The 17,836-nt window shown below is 40.3% G+C and overlaps 1 protein-coding gene across 1 annotated transcript in view; it reads left to right on the top strand.

Moving 5' to 3' along the window:
- Positions 1 to 11,277, top strand: part of LOC141801532 (heparan sulfate glucosamine 3-O-sulfotransferase 5) — a 117,942-nt gene extending 106,665 nt beyond the window's left edge. The window contains exons 3-4 of the mRNA XM_074684580.1: positions 3,913 to 4,054; positions 9,469 to 11,277. Coding sequence (XP_074540681.1) covers positions 3,948 to 4,054; positions 9,469 to 10,399 — 1,038 coding nt within the window. The 5' untranslated portion in view covers positions 3,913 to 3,947 and the 3' untranslated portion in view covers positions 10,400 to 11,277. The remainder of the gene's footprint in view (positions 1 to 3,912; positions 4,055 to 9,468) is intronic.
- Positions 11,278 to 17,836: the final 6,559 nt, after the last annotated feature.

Here is a 17,836-nt window from a genome sequence, read left to right on the forward strand (position 1 = left end):
TAGTGCGAGCTCTGTATGGACAACCTTTGTGATCACTGCGCAGCTGTTCTAGCTGAGACTCCCTGACATGGCAAACAATTAATTTCTGTGTCTGCTTATAAATAAGTCATAAAGTACAAGGAGCAAAGTGCTCTGTATTCATTAGTCCAGCAGAGGATGATGAGAGCTGCTGTGAATCTCTGTGGGTCGAAGAAGTCAATGAACGCTCAGTTGATAGTTTCCAGGAGAAAACTTCTTTCTGAAGAAGTTTTAGTTATTGTAGTTTTAGTCCGGTATAAAATGCAGGAAACTGTTTGTTGTGCTACAGTATTAGCAGTACTTATCATCCATACAATCAGACATGAATCACAATCAACAGAATGAGAGTATTTATTCTTTTTTCCTGACTTTATCATTCACATTTCTATAAAACTACACCTTAAGATTCTGTTCATACCACACTGAGTAAGACTTTAGGAGCATGTGCTTTAGATAAAGCAAAAAGCATTTAAATGTTTGAGGAGTCTTACTTTCTGTGCTCACGGCACCTGCTTTTTAGATTTTCTTTCACCAAATGAGGTTTTTAGTTTTTGTATTACTCTGTTATACTGTAGTTAAATTACATGGTGTCCTCTCCCTTTTAAAAATATTGAGCTGGCTTAATTCCCTTAAAAACAGTTGGCTTTATGGCTCCGCCTTGGTGCAGAGATACAGGCTAATAAAAAGCATTTCTTTTCTAAATGGGACTCCACAAACACAGAGTTGCACCCCGGGCTAACTGACTTTATTCTTCGGCTTTGTCAGACTGATGAAACTGCAATTCCTCCGCTCGTCTCCCTTCAGAAGTCACCATGAGGCAATGTGAGTGAAATGTTTTCAGGTCGCGCAGAGGTCAAAAGCTCTGGGCTGCTTTATGAGATGCTCCACAGATGACCCCTTTAACTGTTAATGCTGAGCATTTAGAGGCTGTGTTAGAGGCCAGATGGCTCCTTTGTAATAGTGTATGATGTGATTTACCTGGTCACGCTGAGGGGATCAGGAAGGGCTCAGGCATCCATCTGCAAAAATATGAAAGAACTCTTTATTTATTTACTGCGAGGCGATCATCCCTGTATTAATCTTTCAGAAAGAAGTACCATTTCTTCAAGAGGAGGAAATGTGGTGATAGGTTAACTTCTTCCTCTATTCAGATGGATGTTGTGCTATGCATCTATTTTTGTATCCTATGTTCTGTTTTCATATCATTACTTAACTAGTCTTCAAGAGCTACTCCTCCAAGAACTAAATGGTTTCTGAGGCCCATTATTGTCTGTGTCCACTGAGACACAGGTAATGTCTGGAGAATAGAAAAATAAAAACAGCTGCACTTCATCACCAGACCAGCAGAGGGCAGCAAGAAAACAACAAAGGCCATTTCGCAAAAATGTCCCCAAAGAAAGAAGAGACAGGCTCACACGGTTATGTGTAACACCCATAGACTGTAAAATAATTGGACGTAGTCACCCTGAAGTCACTCGTCAGTTTCTGGAACTGAGTTTTGAAGCTAATCGACTGGCACGGCCATGCTGGAAATGGGGCGGTCTCACACTAACAGCTATAGGGTGCTGTACATTTGTTTGGGCAAACTTGTGATCTTCATATGTTCCGAACCACTGAATTAGAAAAAAAATTCACCCCACATACAGTGTGTGCTGATCAGGAAATTTGAGGTTCAGACCGGACACGAATTTTTGTAACAGGCATTAATAAAAATTGTATGTGGCTTCCGACAAAAGTGTCTGCTAAATAAAATTGTAGAATTGTAGTAGAATTGTAATTATGTTTAGTTTTACTGTGAATACATCTTTTTTTTGGCTTGGTCTGTAAATGACTTCTGTTACTTCCTGAGACAGCTTCAGATTTTAGCACTTCTGTGTTGCCCCCTCACAAGTCCTTTTCACATGGAAACTTCCTGCGTTGATCGCCTCCAGAAATTTCTAACTACCACGTGACTTCGCACAGATGGTGTCCATGGCGTGAAATTACGGCCACTCTCAGGAAGAGGAAAGGAATCAGTGAAAAGAACCTGGGAAATCCTCTGGGACAAATATGTAAATGTTATAAACAAAGGCAAACTTCTGCAACTCTTGTTTATTACTCTGGTGGATGTACATTTGTGATAGACCGCACCCTGCAGTTTGGGAATGGATGCAAACAGATGCCATGCAGAGTGTTAAAAAGCATAAAAGCCTCATGCGTTTTTTCGCGCAGATCTCGTGCATCTCATTTTGTGCGTCATGTTCATGCAGAAAGTGTAACACAGCCTTAACTGTGTGATAAACAGATCCTGGTGTAAAAGTGCAGCCAAACGTGGCAGGAAAGAGTACAAAAAGGTTGTAAACAGTCAAAACAACTTCTTCTACTGTAGTTTAGTTCTGCGGTATACATACATTTGTGATACACCGCCACCTGCAGCTTGGGAATGGACTCCACATGGAGAGTTAAAATGTATGAAAGCCACGTGTTCTCCCGTGCTGATTCTGTGCATCACATTTGTGCAGAAAGCACGACAGCCTTTAGCCTGTTGACATGACGGCTATTCATCCTGTGCTGGTTTTTGATCCTGGTTTGTTGTTCTGCAGATGATTGACTCGAGTTTGGGCTTAGAGAGCAATTCAGTTGATCGACAACTTTCAGCTGGATGCATCCCTTTCAACAGCTTTAGGTTATCAATCTGATGAAAGTACTTTGACATGTTCATACTAAAAACTGAAGCATTTTCAATGCCTTCCTCTGTGTTTTAACAGCTGTTGTAAACTAGATATCCACTGACACATTCAGCTAAAGGTCTCGTGTTTACAGGGTTACTCTTTAAACTGTAACACTGGGGGCTGACAGATTCAGGCTCAAAGATGACCATTGTTAAGGAGTTTTTAGATAAAAAGATTTTATAACCCTCGTTCATTCAGGTTCTGAGCTTAACATTTGAAAACTCATGATGCATCAACAAAAAAAGAAGTCAATGTAAGCAGCAGTACACCAGCAGCTGTAGATGTTCTGTGGATTGAATTGCTGCTTTTGTGAATGGAGCTCAGACACCCTGAAGAAAAAGACCTCATGGCTTTTACTGGTCCACTAAAAACCTCTGATCCCTTAACATCAATGTCTGCCTCTGCAGGGATCCGTTCTGTAAAGCTGTCACCTGGAATAACCTGTTAGTGACGGAAAGGAGAACTTTAGGTGGACTCACTTGAACTTGTGACATGAATGATCCCCCAGGAAGCAGTGGTGGCTCAGAAAGTTGTGCATTCACTGTGTAATCTCTTCTGTTAGCATGTCTGTATATTACGTCATCATAATCAAACACATACACAAAGTGCTTGAACAACTCTTTCAAAGTAATGCGTTCACTCTAACAGTGCAGTTGTATTCACTGATATGTTGACAACAAAGTTTTAACAACTGAATTATCCCTTTGTCTGCAAAGCCTCAACTTTCCCAGTCTTATGTGGTCATCTGTAAGGACAACAGAAGGCACAACAGACTTCTTTTATCAGGTGCTGATGGTATTTAAATGAAGTTGGACTCTGCTTTGTGAAAGCCAAACTGCTAAATAAAGGGATGGAGTGTTGACTGACAGTGTCTGACTTTGTTTAAACTTAAAACTGATCTGCGCTCGTACTTCATACAGCACAGGGTTGTCTCAGAGCCGGCCTCCCAGCACGCCTCTGCATTAGATCAAATCAGAGTCTGGTGCTGGCAGAAATAAATAAATAAGAGTAACAAAGTGGTGGTTGGTGGCTGAGCATTTCCTCTAATGGCACTGCAGCACTTTGCAGGCGTGTGTGAGCGTGGCTTAATCACTTGTAAGACTTGATTGAGTGTGTGTTAATAAACATTAGGCTGTCTCTCTCCCCCTGGTGATTAGTGGTTTATGTGCTCTGCTCTCTGCAGGCTGAAGACGCAGTCCTGAAGATTGATGGAGGGCCATGCTATTCAAACAGCAGGCATTGCTGAGACAGAAGCTCTTCGTTCTGGGCAGCCTCGCTATCGGAAGTGTCCTCTATCTCGTGGCCAGGGTTGGGACCTTGGATAGGTGAGTCATCACAGTCATACGTTGCTTTAAATAAGAGGAAGTGGAGAGGGTGAACTTGATATTACTTTCCCCTGAGCCACACCCTGCATTAATAATTACAGGTGAATAACATCAGAATATTCAACCTTAGGCCATTTAATAATCTTGTTTGTGAGTCTAAATGTGTGAAACAGAAGTGTTCAAACTAGGGCTCTCACTTTAACGCATTAATTTGATTAATTAATTACACCACAAATCAATGCGTTATAAAAATAAATGCACAATCAACTCATTTGCTGTCAGCCATTTTCAGCGCTTCTTGAATGATCTCTCAAGACCCAAATAACATTGTTTTCTATGACCATGTAAACACCAAAGCTCCCAAAAAAGAGTCTCTTTTGTGTCTCTCTTCCTGATTTTGATCCTAAAGACAGACACAACGTACTTTTTTTGGATTGCGTTCATCTCAGGCGCTCCATCCTTTGATCCTCTCCATGATTTCTGTTGTCTTCTCTCATGACCACGCCGCTCTTTCTCTCTGAACTACAGCGACACATCTTCGGTTTGAGCATGAGCTGCCTGAACTTTTCTCATCTCATTTTCTCCTCATATCCATGTTGATCTCTCATCCAAAGAGCACACTGCTCTCACCCACAGTTATTTACGAGCATGATTTTTATTGACAAGCTCCGCCAGACTCTCCCTCTACATAAGTCAATGGCAGCGAACACAGACATTTTAATATTGGTCAGTTAAAAAAAATGTAGATTTACAAATCTTCTTTTCTTTGTGTATTCATTTGATTAGTCATGCTCTCCAATTTTCTAATGTCCTAGAATTTAAATTCTTTATTTGGGGACCTTAAGCAGAAATGAGATTAAAATGTGATTAATTGGATTAATTAATTACAAGTCATGTGAATGATTAGATCAAATTTTTTTAATCGCCTTTTGTGAAAAGGGTCTGCAGCTCTTACTAAAATATTTTTTGACTGTGAAAGTTACAAATGAATACTGTCTGTTAACTTTTTCTTTTAGTGATTTCCATAAAAATCAGTCACTAAGTGCGGCCAAACATACTTGTGTCATCCTCACAGTCTTATGAAAATAAACCTCACCTGTCCCTAAGGTGTCTCTTCATACCAGATGATCAGTGGTCAGTTTTCTGCAGTGATACCTGCGGCGTAGACATCAGCAAACTCTGCTTCTGACATGTACTCCATTAGGGGGCGATATGGGGAGAATATGTCAGAGGGGTTGTGGTAGGATTAGGACCTGGATTTTACCAGGATTGTTTTTCAGGATGTTTCAAGACTGTTTTGACCTGCTAACAACATTTGTAGCCTAGATTTAGTTCTTATCCAATCTCACCTTTTGATAAATACACTCGTTTAAAGATGTCAGCTGTAAGAGTTGTTGAGTGTCTGCAGAACGTACAGAGCCTTAGCTTTATTCAGGTAGTCTGTGCGCTGTCCAAATATACTTTAGGGAGATGTTACTAGATGTACTTTGGATTTGGATTTGACAGAAAATGTAAATGTTCACATAATCTAAGGTTTGAGAAAATACTGTTTGCTCAGGACAGAGAGGAGCTGCTGTGTCTGCACATGCTGCCATTTAGAACATGTTTCATTTCAATGCTATGATTAAAACATTGTTTGATGAAAGCCAGAGGACTGTATGAAGATGGCCCTTGGTTCACATTAGGCCCAACTTTAGACATGCACAGTGCAAAGGGTTCAAAACTTGCATACCACTCCAGCGTCAGGCTGCAACATTATTCCTACTTGCAAATGCTCCAAAACAAACTGTCCACCTAAAGCGCTTGTTCACGTTACTCATGGGCCAAAGCTCTATTCACACTGATACAAATCCTGCTTGAAAATTGGTGGATGAGCTGCACGTGTCAACACAAACGGCCACATCTTACGCCCTGACTTTACTGCAATTCTCCCTCCAGCTAGCCACTTTTATTTTGGGTTAAAGTCAGCACGACTGTGTTCTCTGATAAGTTAGCTTCACTCAGACTCCCTGCAGACCCTCTGCAACAAATGTCAGAGAAAAGAATTCACAGTATTCTGCACAATCATACAGTTTATATCACAGAGCACTACAGGTGGTTAGACCAGTGAATTATTAGTTAGCAAACACAGCGGGTGCAGCACTTCAAAGATTACCAGTTAACCTGCAAAAACTCAGACATACGTGACTTATTAACATCAGATGTTTGTGTTGTTACATTTACTCACAATTTCATCACTATTTCTTGAAAAGAGAAACATGAGGACATCAGCTCAGCATGGCTGCAGAACATTTCATCTCAAACTACTGCACGAGGCCCCTGAGGTGTCCAAAGTGCCTACATGAGCCTCACTGATCCAACAACGAATCATCCAACTGAAATAAAGGAGGTGTTATTGCGTATAATTTGAATCTGCACGGGTATAAAATATATAAAATGAAAATTAAGCATGGACCAAAAAGTGCAGTTTTCCTTAGTAAATCTGCACAAACTTTGTGTTTACTTTGTCCAAAAGTTTCTGTAGCCCCAGGTATGAAGACAGGTTTGTCCTAAATTGGTGCTGTCAGACTGTGCATCCTCTGAGACATGTTCCTGAGAGGACAGGCTCTGTCAGATCTCCAGACAGAGGCAGAATTTTAACTTGGAGAGCCCATCCTGAGACACACAGCTCTGGGTAACAGTGTCCCAGGGGAGCCGCGCCAACACACTTTCCATTGATATTGTCAGAAAAACTGGTTTGAAGTTGGCTTTTGTTTTTCTTAATAAAAAATAGTTTTGCTATCACAGTCAAGGACAAGTGTTGCACCGTAATTTGTCAGCTTTTCAGAAGTGTTTCCTCCTCGCAGATGGTTTGTGAGTAATAGTCAGAGTATTTTTAGGTCATTCAGTTTCTCCCAGACAGTTAGATAAAATTAATATCACCTCATGTCTGTAAGTCACACACAGCAGGAAGTTAGAAAGCCTTTGGCTTCACTCACTGTTAAACTTAGCTCTGACCAAGTTCAAGCAATTATTTCATTAATTGTTATTTTATTATTCTTTAAAAGACAGTTTTACCTAAAAAGGGGCCAAATTAGTTAAGCACCTGACGGATCTGAAAAAAACTGGGCATTCTTTGCCTCCGAAGTGTGATCCTGATACATGCATATAGTTGCCTTGAGCACAACAAATATCAGACCAAGTGAATCCTATCGTGTTATATTTACTAGTGATGCACGATATTATCGGCACAATATCGGTATTGGCTGATAAAAGCTTAAAAACACATTTATCGGTATTGGCAGATATGAAAATTTCTGCCGATATGCTCAGCCGATAAGGTGCTATTCAGTTAGGATTATTATTATTTTCCATCTGAAAAATAAGCTACTTAAATAAAATGTAGCACTTCATTTATCTGCACTGCAGAGCTCTGTGTCTGTTACCAGGTTGTTACAATAGCTCTACAATAATCAAATGCAACTTAACTGTTAAAAAATGAATTGTACATTTTAAGTTCATGTGATCTAAAGAAATTATTTTTCTGTATTTCAATATTGAATGTCTTGAGTTTGAAAAAATAATACATTTCTTATTTATGGTAAAATAAAACGTTTTTTGTCTTGTTTTATGTGAGTTTCTTAAACAAATAAGACTGTCACAGTAAGAGTAACGTATAAATGCCAGTAGATAGACTTAGCTTTCTTTACATTGAAAAAAACAAACAAACTTGTGATTATCGGTATCGGTATCGGTATTGGCCAAAAGGGGTTTCGATATATCAGCATATCGGATATCGGCAAAAATCCAATATCGTGCATCCCTAATATTTACGTTTAGCTTTAATATTTGGTTTGTCCATCCACATGTTTCTGGCGAAGTGTCAATATATTTCCTGAGTGCTTCAACACTGATGTTAACCTGTGCCTTCTGCAACTCAAGCCCAAGACTTTCCTTTGGATGTTCAACAGATCTTTCCACTTTATTTCACAACTCGCCAGTCCATCATCTTCAGTGCTTCTTTCTATAAGAATTACTAAAACCCCCTTGTGATGGCTCAAGTCAATGGCATACAGAGCATAGTGATGATTTTGTAGTAGGGATGGGCGATAGAGCCTCAAAATTATATCATGATATTTTAATGAAATTTGCGATAACAATATTAATGACAATATGGGGGGGGGGGGGGGGGGGCAAACTACTTATTGTTAGCGGTTGCTGCTTCTGTATAACAGAATTTTTCCTGCACACGGTATGGAAGCCACTTTACCAATCATTTACTACGACTACACAAGCTTGAAATGTAAACATAGTAAGATCAGATACAGAGGAAATCTGACGTTTTGGAGGAGGAAAAGTTCATCTAGCAGGTGAAAAACTTCATATTTCTATACGACACAACACATTCTTTCTAGGACACCAACAGAAAGGAGAAGGCATGGACTGAAGCTGCTGAAGTTAGGGGAAGGGCCAGATGAGCTTAACATGCTTATTAATTAACATGAAAGTAAGTTCCTGCAGAAATGTGGTTCTCCTGTGATCTTGTGATCTCGAATATCCAGCTGCTATGGATGCTGCCCTGAGCTGTGCTGCTCCAGACATACATCCAGTATTAATTGGCAGCCAAAATTTGCAGAAATGCGCTGCGCAGCACTCACGTTTTCTGTGTGAATTAGGGGTAATCTAAGATAGTGTTTGGACATTCGGCTCGACCACACGTCCATCATATAGGCAAAAAACTCCAACAATGATAACGTTGCTTTCACGTCCTCCTCACGTGTCGTCATAGCCTGGTTTAGGTGGTGTAACATATTTGTGGTGTTACCACACCTGTATTATCGTAGGCGGTATGATTTGGCACAACCCTACTTTTTATATATTTTATTTGTTGTAATTGATTTTATTTTTATTTTTATCAGCCAGTTAAAAAAACAGCTTCAACCGCTGAAACACGTCAAGTGTTTTAATAATCTTGGCCCCCCTTGGCTTTCTGTCAAACACCACTAACACTGAAACTATGAGCACAGAAATGTACCATGTGACCTGTCCAGAATATATCCAGACTTCTTCTCTGGATAATGAAGTGCCAATTTTTCCATCTGACAAAGCAATAAAGGTTTGAGAATGGGGTAGGAAGCAACACAGGACTCTAATCCAGGAGATTAGGGTGTAATCCTGGGTGACACCATTACTCAGTGTTGACATCCTTTGACCACAGCCCACACCCAACCCACATCCAAAAGTACTTCTTTCAATCACGCAAATGACAATGATTTCCTTGAAATGATCAAACTAGTTTACAGCACTGACTAGATGTTGATAATAATCCTTAATTGAGAAAATAAAGAATTTATTAGCAAGCTAGAAAGTCAAACCAGACGTTGCTCATGTCAGAAATCCTAAATTTGAGAATGTCTTGTGTTTTTCTCTCTCAGGCTTCAGCCCATTTGCCCCATCGAGAGCAGACTGCCCCCTCCTGAGCCGGAGCAGATCCCCCTCCGGACCCTGCAGTTCAAACGTGGCCTGCTTCATGAGCTCCGCAAAGGCAATGCTACCAAAGAGCAAATCCGTCTGCACAACCTGGTCCAGCAGCTTCCACGGGCCATCATCATTGGGGTGCGTAAGGGGGGCACCCGGGCACTGCTGGAGATGCTCAACCTGCATCCAGCCGTGGTCAAGGCCTCGCAAGAAATCCACTTCTTCGACAATGACAAGAACTACGCCCGGGGCATTGACTGGTACAGGGAGAAGATGCCCTTCTCTTTCCCTCATCAGATCACCATCGAGAAGAGCCCGGCTTACTTCATCACAGAGGAGGTCCCTGAACGCATCTTCAAGATGAACTCCTCCATCAAGCTGCTGATCATCGTCCGTGAGCCCACCACCCGAGCTGTGTCCGACTACACACAAGTGCTGGAGGGCAAGGAGCGCAAAAACAAGACCTACCATAAGTTTGAGAAGCTGGCCATCGACTCCAGCACCTGCGAGGTGAACACAAAGTACAAAGCTGTGCGGACCAGCATCTACACTAAACATTTGGAGCGCTGGCTCAAGTATTTCCCCGTGGAGCAGTTCCACATTGTGGACGGGGACCGCCTCATCACAGACCCGCTGCCCGAGCTTCAGCTGGTCGAACGCTTCCTCAGCCTCCCCTCCAGGATTAGCCAGTACAACCTGTACTTTAACGCCACCAGAGGGTTTTACTGTCTGCGATTCAACATTGTCTTTAACAAGTGCCTGGCAGGCAGCAAGGGCCGTATCCACCCGGAGGTGGACCTGTCAGTGGTGACCAAACTGCAGAAATTCTTTCACCCGTTCAATCAGAAGTTTTACCAGATCACTGGAAGGACATTCAACTGGCCGTGAAGATACTCAGACTCCTCCAGTCAGAGCCTTTGGCGTGTTTTCCAACACGTGATCTCAGCAGATCTTAAAAGCACTTTGATTGAATTTAATACGAGAATGACAGTGTGACCAAATATAAAAAAGAACTTGATGTGAGCTTGTTTTTAAGTGTGTGAAACTAAACACTTTGATGGTTTGACTAAATAAACTCTTCAAAACTTTTGATCTGGTAAATAAATTCACCTGTCTGTCAGTGTTCCCATGAAGGGGATGAGAAACACTCCTGAGCTGTGAGATTAACTAAAGAGATTATTTTTGTTGCTCTCTGAACAGACACCGGCTCTCATGCTGTTAAGATAAGCTTTAATGTGATGCTTTTCTTATGATCAAAGACGACAAAGTGACATCTGATAAAGAAAACTGTTCATTTGTTCCCCCATTATGTTGTTTTATTGACCAAATCTGCATGTTCACACCCTCATTACACTGTACACTCATGTATCAGCCTCTTCTGATTTTATTTATCTCAGTGAGTTCATGCTGTGATCTATCCGTTGGAAAGTGACCTCCTTCATTCTCATCCCAGCGCTCCCCCTGAAGATCAGATCAGGACGATCAAAACAGAGTTTAGTGTTTCAAGCTAGACTCAAACCATTTAAAAAGCCTTTAAAGCATTTAAAGACTCCACCCTGTGTTTTTTGTCCTTGCGCCCTCACAGCTTCTCCTTTTATTTGCAAACTCCGGGCAAAAAGCCATAGTGAAAATAAAAAAAAAAAACCTGTCCTCTGATGATTCCTGTCAAACCAACTGTTTATTCGATGATGAAGTTGTCCGTTTGTGTGAAAATATTCATTCTGTATCATAAGTGTGTTGTTAAAAAAGGTGAAATAAAAGAACTTGTCAACATGTGTCAGATGATTCACTCCTTTTGTTTCAGTCTTTTTAAGTTCCTCTGAGGAGGTTTTGGTCGGCTGTAGAAAAGACATATATTACTACTGATGTCTCTTTATGACCCATTAAAAGCGTATCAGACCATCCGCACAAGGACATTTTTATTTGTAATAGTAAGGGGTCTGTAAAACCACAATCAGGGGTAGGGATAGGTACTAAATTAGGTACTTCTATAGGTACCAACCGAATTCTGTCAAAAGCACCAGGTACCGATTCACGTAAAATCAAAAGGTACCATGTTTAGCTACCTAAATGCATCTTTGTGACTTTGAGGGAGTAGAAGAGTGGGCATTTTCCGTGCTGGGCATGTACACAGCATTGCAAGGTTACATACTGAAGAATGAACATGTTAAATTGAAAACATATATATAATTCATTATTTAAAAAAAAAGATTTTTTACCACATAAACACAAAAAAGTACCAAAAATTGGTACTGTTGAGTGCCGGTACCGGGAATCGGTAAAGCGCATTGGTACCGTATCGTTTCGAATGTGAAAGGTAACCATCCCTAATCAGTGGATGGTTGTTGGTCAAAACTATTAACCAAAACAAGCCTTTAATTTACTTTTTATTTAGGGAAAACATAAATGGCAGAAGTAACTTATCACTTTTACTTCAGTTATAATTACTAAGCAGCTTTCTGTGTACTTATAGAGTTTTGAGTAGTTTTTAGAACCAGAACTTTTCTTTCCATTTTTTTGTGTGAAGTTTTATTTTTACTTTGCTTCATTTGACTTTGCATCAGTTTCTCAGTCTTGAGTTCACTTATAGAAAAAAAAAAAAAAATCAGAAACAAGCTGGCTATCAACAGTGTGACTGCAGTTTGCTGACATCAATGGTCCTCAGATTAGGTGGAGGAGAACAACACGCTGCTAATGCTGAAATCACAACAACAACAACAACTCAGAGAAACATAGATTTCATACAGCCAACACCTCTTTCCAACCGCAGTCAGATCAAATGTGAGCTACAACTTGATTTGGATCAGAACAAGTCGTCCTGCAAACTGTACACATCATAGTGCACTTCCCTTGAAAACATACAGTGTATCACGTTTGTCCATTAAACTACTGTGACATTAAACTAATGTTGCAAAACAAATTATTGGGTGAAAGACAAAGTCAGTCGGTGGAATTGATAAATGTCACTTGGTGTAACCAGTGTTACTCATAAAAAATCTGATATTGCATAAAACATGACTATAATTATTATTCTATTAGTCTGCTACACTGTAAAAATTAAACTTAAAATTATTGTAAACTAACTGACCCAAGAATACAGAAAAAACAATGTTTACGGCACGAAAACCAACATCAAGTTTAGGAATAAAATATTTTGAAAACACCCTGAGATTATGTTTATTATACAGTTTATGGGCAACATACACCAGAGTGGCTCTTTAGCGCCATCTACCACAGTGGGGGTGTGTGAGACGTATTGTACTTCCAACTCACCTAACATAGTACTTTATTTTAGCAAAAATATTGTATCAAGAGTTAAAATATAGATATATAGATTTTATCACAGGTCAAAGTATCAGGCTTTATTGCCGTATCAATGTTTTTTCACAAAGTACAAAATAAAAACAAAGAAGCAACTCAAATATTCAGAAACCTTAATCTAAATATGTGTTGTTCTGACATTAATGCTCTCCTGTTGGTTAGACTTCAAGTATAAGCTCAGGAAGATGTGTTCTGATATCATTTTGTAGCTTATATCTTACTGACATCTTTTCAATCCAAAGAGAACCCTAAATATACACCACAGTTACTTCACTGATAGCATGGTTAAACTTTTGAGGGGTCATGTACTATCACGAACACCCTGAACTCAGTTTTGACCCCAGCATTGAGCCTTGAGTAAACCAGGACCTCTGACCTCTTTAAGCCTCTTTCTCAGTGGAACTTAAAAAAAAAGTCTAACCCCTAAAACCCCTGACACATGGAGAAAAGTCATAACAACAGTGGCTGCCTATTTGTGCCAAGACTCATGGAAATATAGTACTAATGACAGGGTTATGCAGTCTTATTTGTGTTGAATAGTGGAAAGAGGAGAAAGTGACAAAGATGATGCTGACACCTAGTGTTGTGTCAGAGCAGTTGATACAGAACTGTGGATTTGTGTGAGATAAGAAAGACTTGTTTTCACTGATGTGCTTCATGCTTTACAAAGGTCATACTCACCTGTTTGGCTGGAGAAGTCATTAGTTCCTTTTGTAATATGGCAAAAAAACAAACAAACAAAGCTTTTGTGACACAAACAAGAATGTAACGTGGAGGATCTTTGGTTGTGTTTACCTCAAATATTACAACACAGTGCTTCTAAAATTTGTTGAACCTGTTGGTCATTATAGAGTCAAAACATATTCAGAGTGGGGTTGAAATACAGAACAGTTTAGCTCAAAAGTGCTTTATGTCCCTCATCTCACAGACTTCATATTCTCATGTGGTCCACTAAAACACAGACAAACTCATCCTGTGGTCAGCTGTCTGTCCTTACTAAACAGTTAGTGAGCTGCATACCTGAGCTACAATAAGGATCATTAGGTATTTACTCTGACAAACATCAAATTATGTCAACTTTTAAAATAATAATTGTTACTTTAAAATCAGAAGCATGTATTAATATTTTCTTTATACTTTTTTAAGTTAAGTACAACAGCTCATTGCTTGCTTTGTCTTTACATCCTAACCTATTATAAGTCTCTTTGTTTACATGCAAGCAGCCTCACCTTATTAACCCATGTTCATCCTCAGAGGCCGCTCAGGTGATGGAGTAAGAAAGAGAGAAGCAAAAAACAGCCAGTAAGACACACAACGAGATACTGAATCATTTCTCTCATCTAAACACACAGGGACAGAGACAAACAGAAGCAAAAACAGGAAATGTTTAGAAACACAAGAAAAGCACTCAGAGAGCACAGACCTCCTCCAAGCATATTGTGATTGTCACCAACACTTTAGTCCTACTTTAATGTTATACTCCCTTTCAGCAGACTGTCTGCTACAATTTGGTGTTAGTTGCAGGTTTGTATGATAATTTGTTTCCTGACAGATCTTAGTATCCAGAACACTTCCAGGGCTTGGATCATCAAATTATCGTCACCTTATGTTGTATTGTTTTGCAAAGCAACCCGGCCTTTTATCGTGGAGTGAGAAACGCATATGGTGAAAACGGCCCTATTTCAGAATGATAAAGAATCCTTAAAAAAAATCCTGGATCCAGACGGGGCTCTGGATCACCTCCAAAATTTAATCACTTATTCCGTATTCTGTTTTGGACATTTCCTGAAAATTTCATTGAGATCTGTTCTTTACTTTTTGAGTTATGTTGTTCACAGACAAACAAAAAGACAGACAAACTTTTCTAAAAACATAACCTCCTTGGTGGAGGTAATGAAGTCTCCGAGTGAAAGAAGAAGTGAGGTAAAGGATGGGGAAGAATCTAAAACTCAGTCTTGTCTTCTTCGTCATGTGGAGAGAAAACGACCATTTTTGAATGAGAGATAAATGATGATAGGAGTAAAAGAGATCAAGGTCATACTCACCTGTACGTCCTGAAGTCTTCCTTAAGGTGAGAGGAGAGCTCATCTTTGTCCAAATGCCTGAGCCTGATGCCTCCGTGGTTAGTCATGAGGTGCTAATAGCCCTGCCAGACGCAAGAGTAAACTGAGGCTCCACCAGCCCCAAAAGATGCAAAGACTGGCCCCAGAATCCATGAAATGCCAATCCTCCGTCATGGTAAACCAAAAGAAGTAGCTGATGTAGTCACAGAACATGCAGAGTCAAGGCTAGGTGGGTGGGGCTGGCTCAAAAGTGAGTGTCCTGACCTTCCTCATGTGGACACATCCTGTCAGTCTGCATCAGAGGTCTCCTTTCTGTCCTTATGCCCAAGGTGTCAACAGCACTCCCAGATGAGCAAGAGCTACAAAGGATCTAACCTGATGCAGAGAAGTAATGGCACATTTTGCTTGAATCAAAAAGTTGCCAATTAATGTTCTTTGTCCAGATATCCAGGTTTTATGTCTCTGGCATCGTGAACGAGGTGTCGACAGCTCCGCTAAGGAATCTCCAGTCCCACAAGATGCCTCCAGCCTTGGATCCAAGAAATGTCCGTTATCAAAGAGTCTGTCATTTAACACTCTTATCATTCAAAAAGTAATAGTTGACTTTTTATTTGCTCTATATTTATTGGAGCAATCTTGTTGTTGTTATTAATTTCTTTAAATTAAATTCACAGATTCACTCATTTAATAATACCAGACAGGTTAGCCATCTGCACTTTCCTTTTTGTAAAACAAAACACAGTCAGTTCTCCATCAGATATGGTGTAAAAATATGGAATGATAAAAGACATGTAGCTGAAAGCTCATCATCATTACAGATTTTTAACAGGAAACTGTCTTCACATTTAATTCACAAAGCTTAGTTTTACTTCTTCTTTTTTTTGCTTGTTTTTTTTTCTTTTGTTTTAAAATGCTATTGTAATTTTGTCAACTCTTTTATGGTCTCTATATTTCTTTTTTGTTTCTTTGTTAAATCTGTTTATGTTTGTTTTACTGTTGAGTATTACTATTTCTTGTGTTTCTTCACATATTGGTTGAACACATGTTTGCATGTATTACTTTGTGTTTTTACTGAAATCTTGACTGTTCTCTGCTATCTCTTTTCTTAAAGAAAGGTGAGGTCCTTTGCATAAGCCTAATGGCTTCTTGACCTCTCCTGACACATTTCTTTGTTTTTTTCTTAATATTTACAGTTTGATCTTATGTATCTTTTATAGTGCAAAATCTAATAAACAATTAGCAATTAATATTGTCAGTGCATTTTAGAAGATATGTATGAAATCGTTTTAAGATAAATTAATTCTAATTTAAAAGTTAAGCCTTAGGGGTGCTATAGAGGACAGGTCAATTCATCTGTTCTTGTGTATTCAACAAATAAACAAAGTGCCTGACATGAATACTTGTTCAAAAATTTTATGAGTGTGACACAACCTGACGGTGTCACCTGACCAGCCAGTTGCAAGTGCTACTTCAGGAATCAATGCTCCTGTGAGATGAGAAGTCTGATCGATCCATCCAGATGCACATGTCATTTTTGATCCCATGAGAACAACGGTTCTTTCTCCTCAGGAGTCAGATGGAGTCACTCTCAAAAACACTTTAATCCCTGCACCGTCTTCTAGTGCATCTGAGGTCTGATGATGAGGGAGACTCCTGTTCCTGATCCTCTGCTGGGCTGGATTCTTCAGAGTTCACCAGAGTTCTCCCAATCAGGTGAGGGGAACACCTCCTCATCTTAGTCATCCATAACACTGTCTGAGGATGGCTCGTCAAGTAGTGAAGGGAAAAAGTGTCTGTTCATGGAAAACAGATGATCTAAGAAAGGAGTGATGACTGATAGAGTATCACGGAAGTCGGACACGGAGAGTAAGGGAGGTAAGGCAGATGAGGCAAGTGGGGCAGGAGCACTTATAGATTCAGCAGGCAGGTATGAAGGACCAGGAAGCTCTTCCTGTTCCTCTTCTTCCTCCTCATCCCCAACCACAGCCTCCTCCTCCATCTGCCAGGAGCTGCTTTCTAATGCTACTTGCTGTGCAGCCTGCATTTGTTGCTCCATGTAATGCAGTGTCAGTGTGAGGTCTCGAAGGCGGGCGCGAAACTCAGGATCAACAGGGTTCAGGTCTATGAGGTCTGGGATGAGGGCAAGACCAGCAGGCCGGAAAGCTGGAGGCACCACATCGGTCAGAGGTCCACCATCAGTATCTGAGGAAGCTTCAGAGACCGGATCCGAGGAAGTTTCAGGGTCATATAAAAGCTCAAAATCCATGTGTGCTAATGAAATCCAATCCACATAAGATGAGCCTTCAGAATCAGCATCATACAGAGGGTCAGACCCAGGTCCATAGTCCACATCAGCAGGAGGAGCAGCTGGAGCATCAGCTGATGAGTTGGGTTGAGAAGCAGGAGAAGAGGGACTTTGTTCCCACCCAGGTTCTCCTACACAAGCCTCCAGATGTCTGTCCACATCATCAAAATGGACGACATCCAGCTTCATTCCCTCCTCTTGGATGTCAGTGAAGGCAGGGCCATGCGGAGCAGATGATGGATAAAGGAGGCCAGCTTCGGAGGATAAAGGAAAAAAAATGTCACGGTCTGCACCAAAATACTCTTAACAAAGCAGGTTTCCAAGAGCTAAAAGATCGGTTGTGGAGGCGTGTCATTCTGGCATGTTCTAACGCTGTGAGCTGATTTTCGCTTTCTTAAACTGCTTTCCTGTGTTTGAGAGGTCTGCAAAACATTCCTGCCATGGCTTAAAGTCATGATATATCATTAATGATAATAAAAAACTATAGACACTGAAGTTTAATCACTCAGGTAACAGGGCAAAATGCTAATGCTGAAAACATTTCTCAAAACTTAAGTAGTTTCAATCCGATTGTATCTCATATCCATGAGGTCAGCTATAGGCGTCACCACTGATAGGCTACTTCACAGGAGTGTA

Source organism: Halichoeres trimaculatus, unplaced genomic scaffold (assembly GCF_033239565.1).
Source record: "Halichoeres trimaculatus isolate MK-OKI-2021-1 unplaced genomic scaffold, fHalTri1.1 fHalTri1_scaffold_13, whole genome shotgun sequence".
In the NCBI taxonomy this organism is placed as follows: Eukaryota; Metazoa; Chordata; class Actinopteri; order Labriformes; family Labridae; genus Halichoeres; species Halichoeres trimaculatus.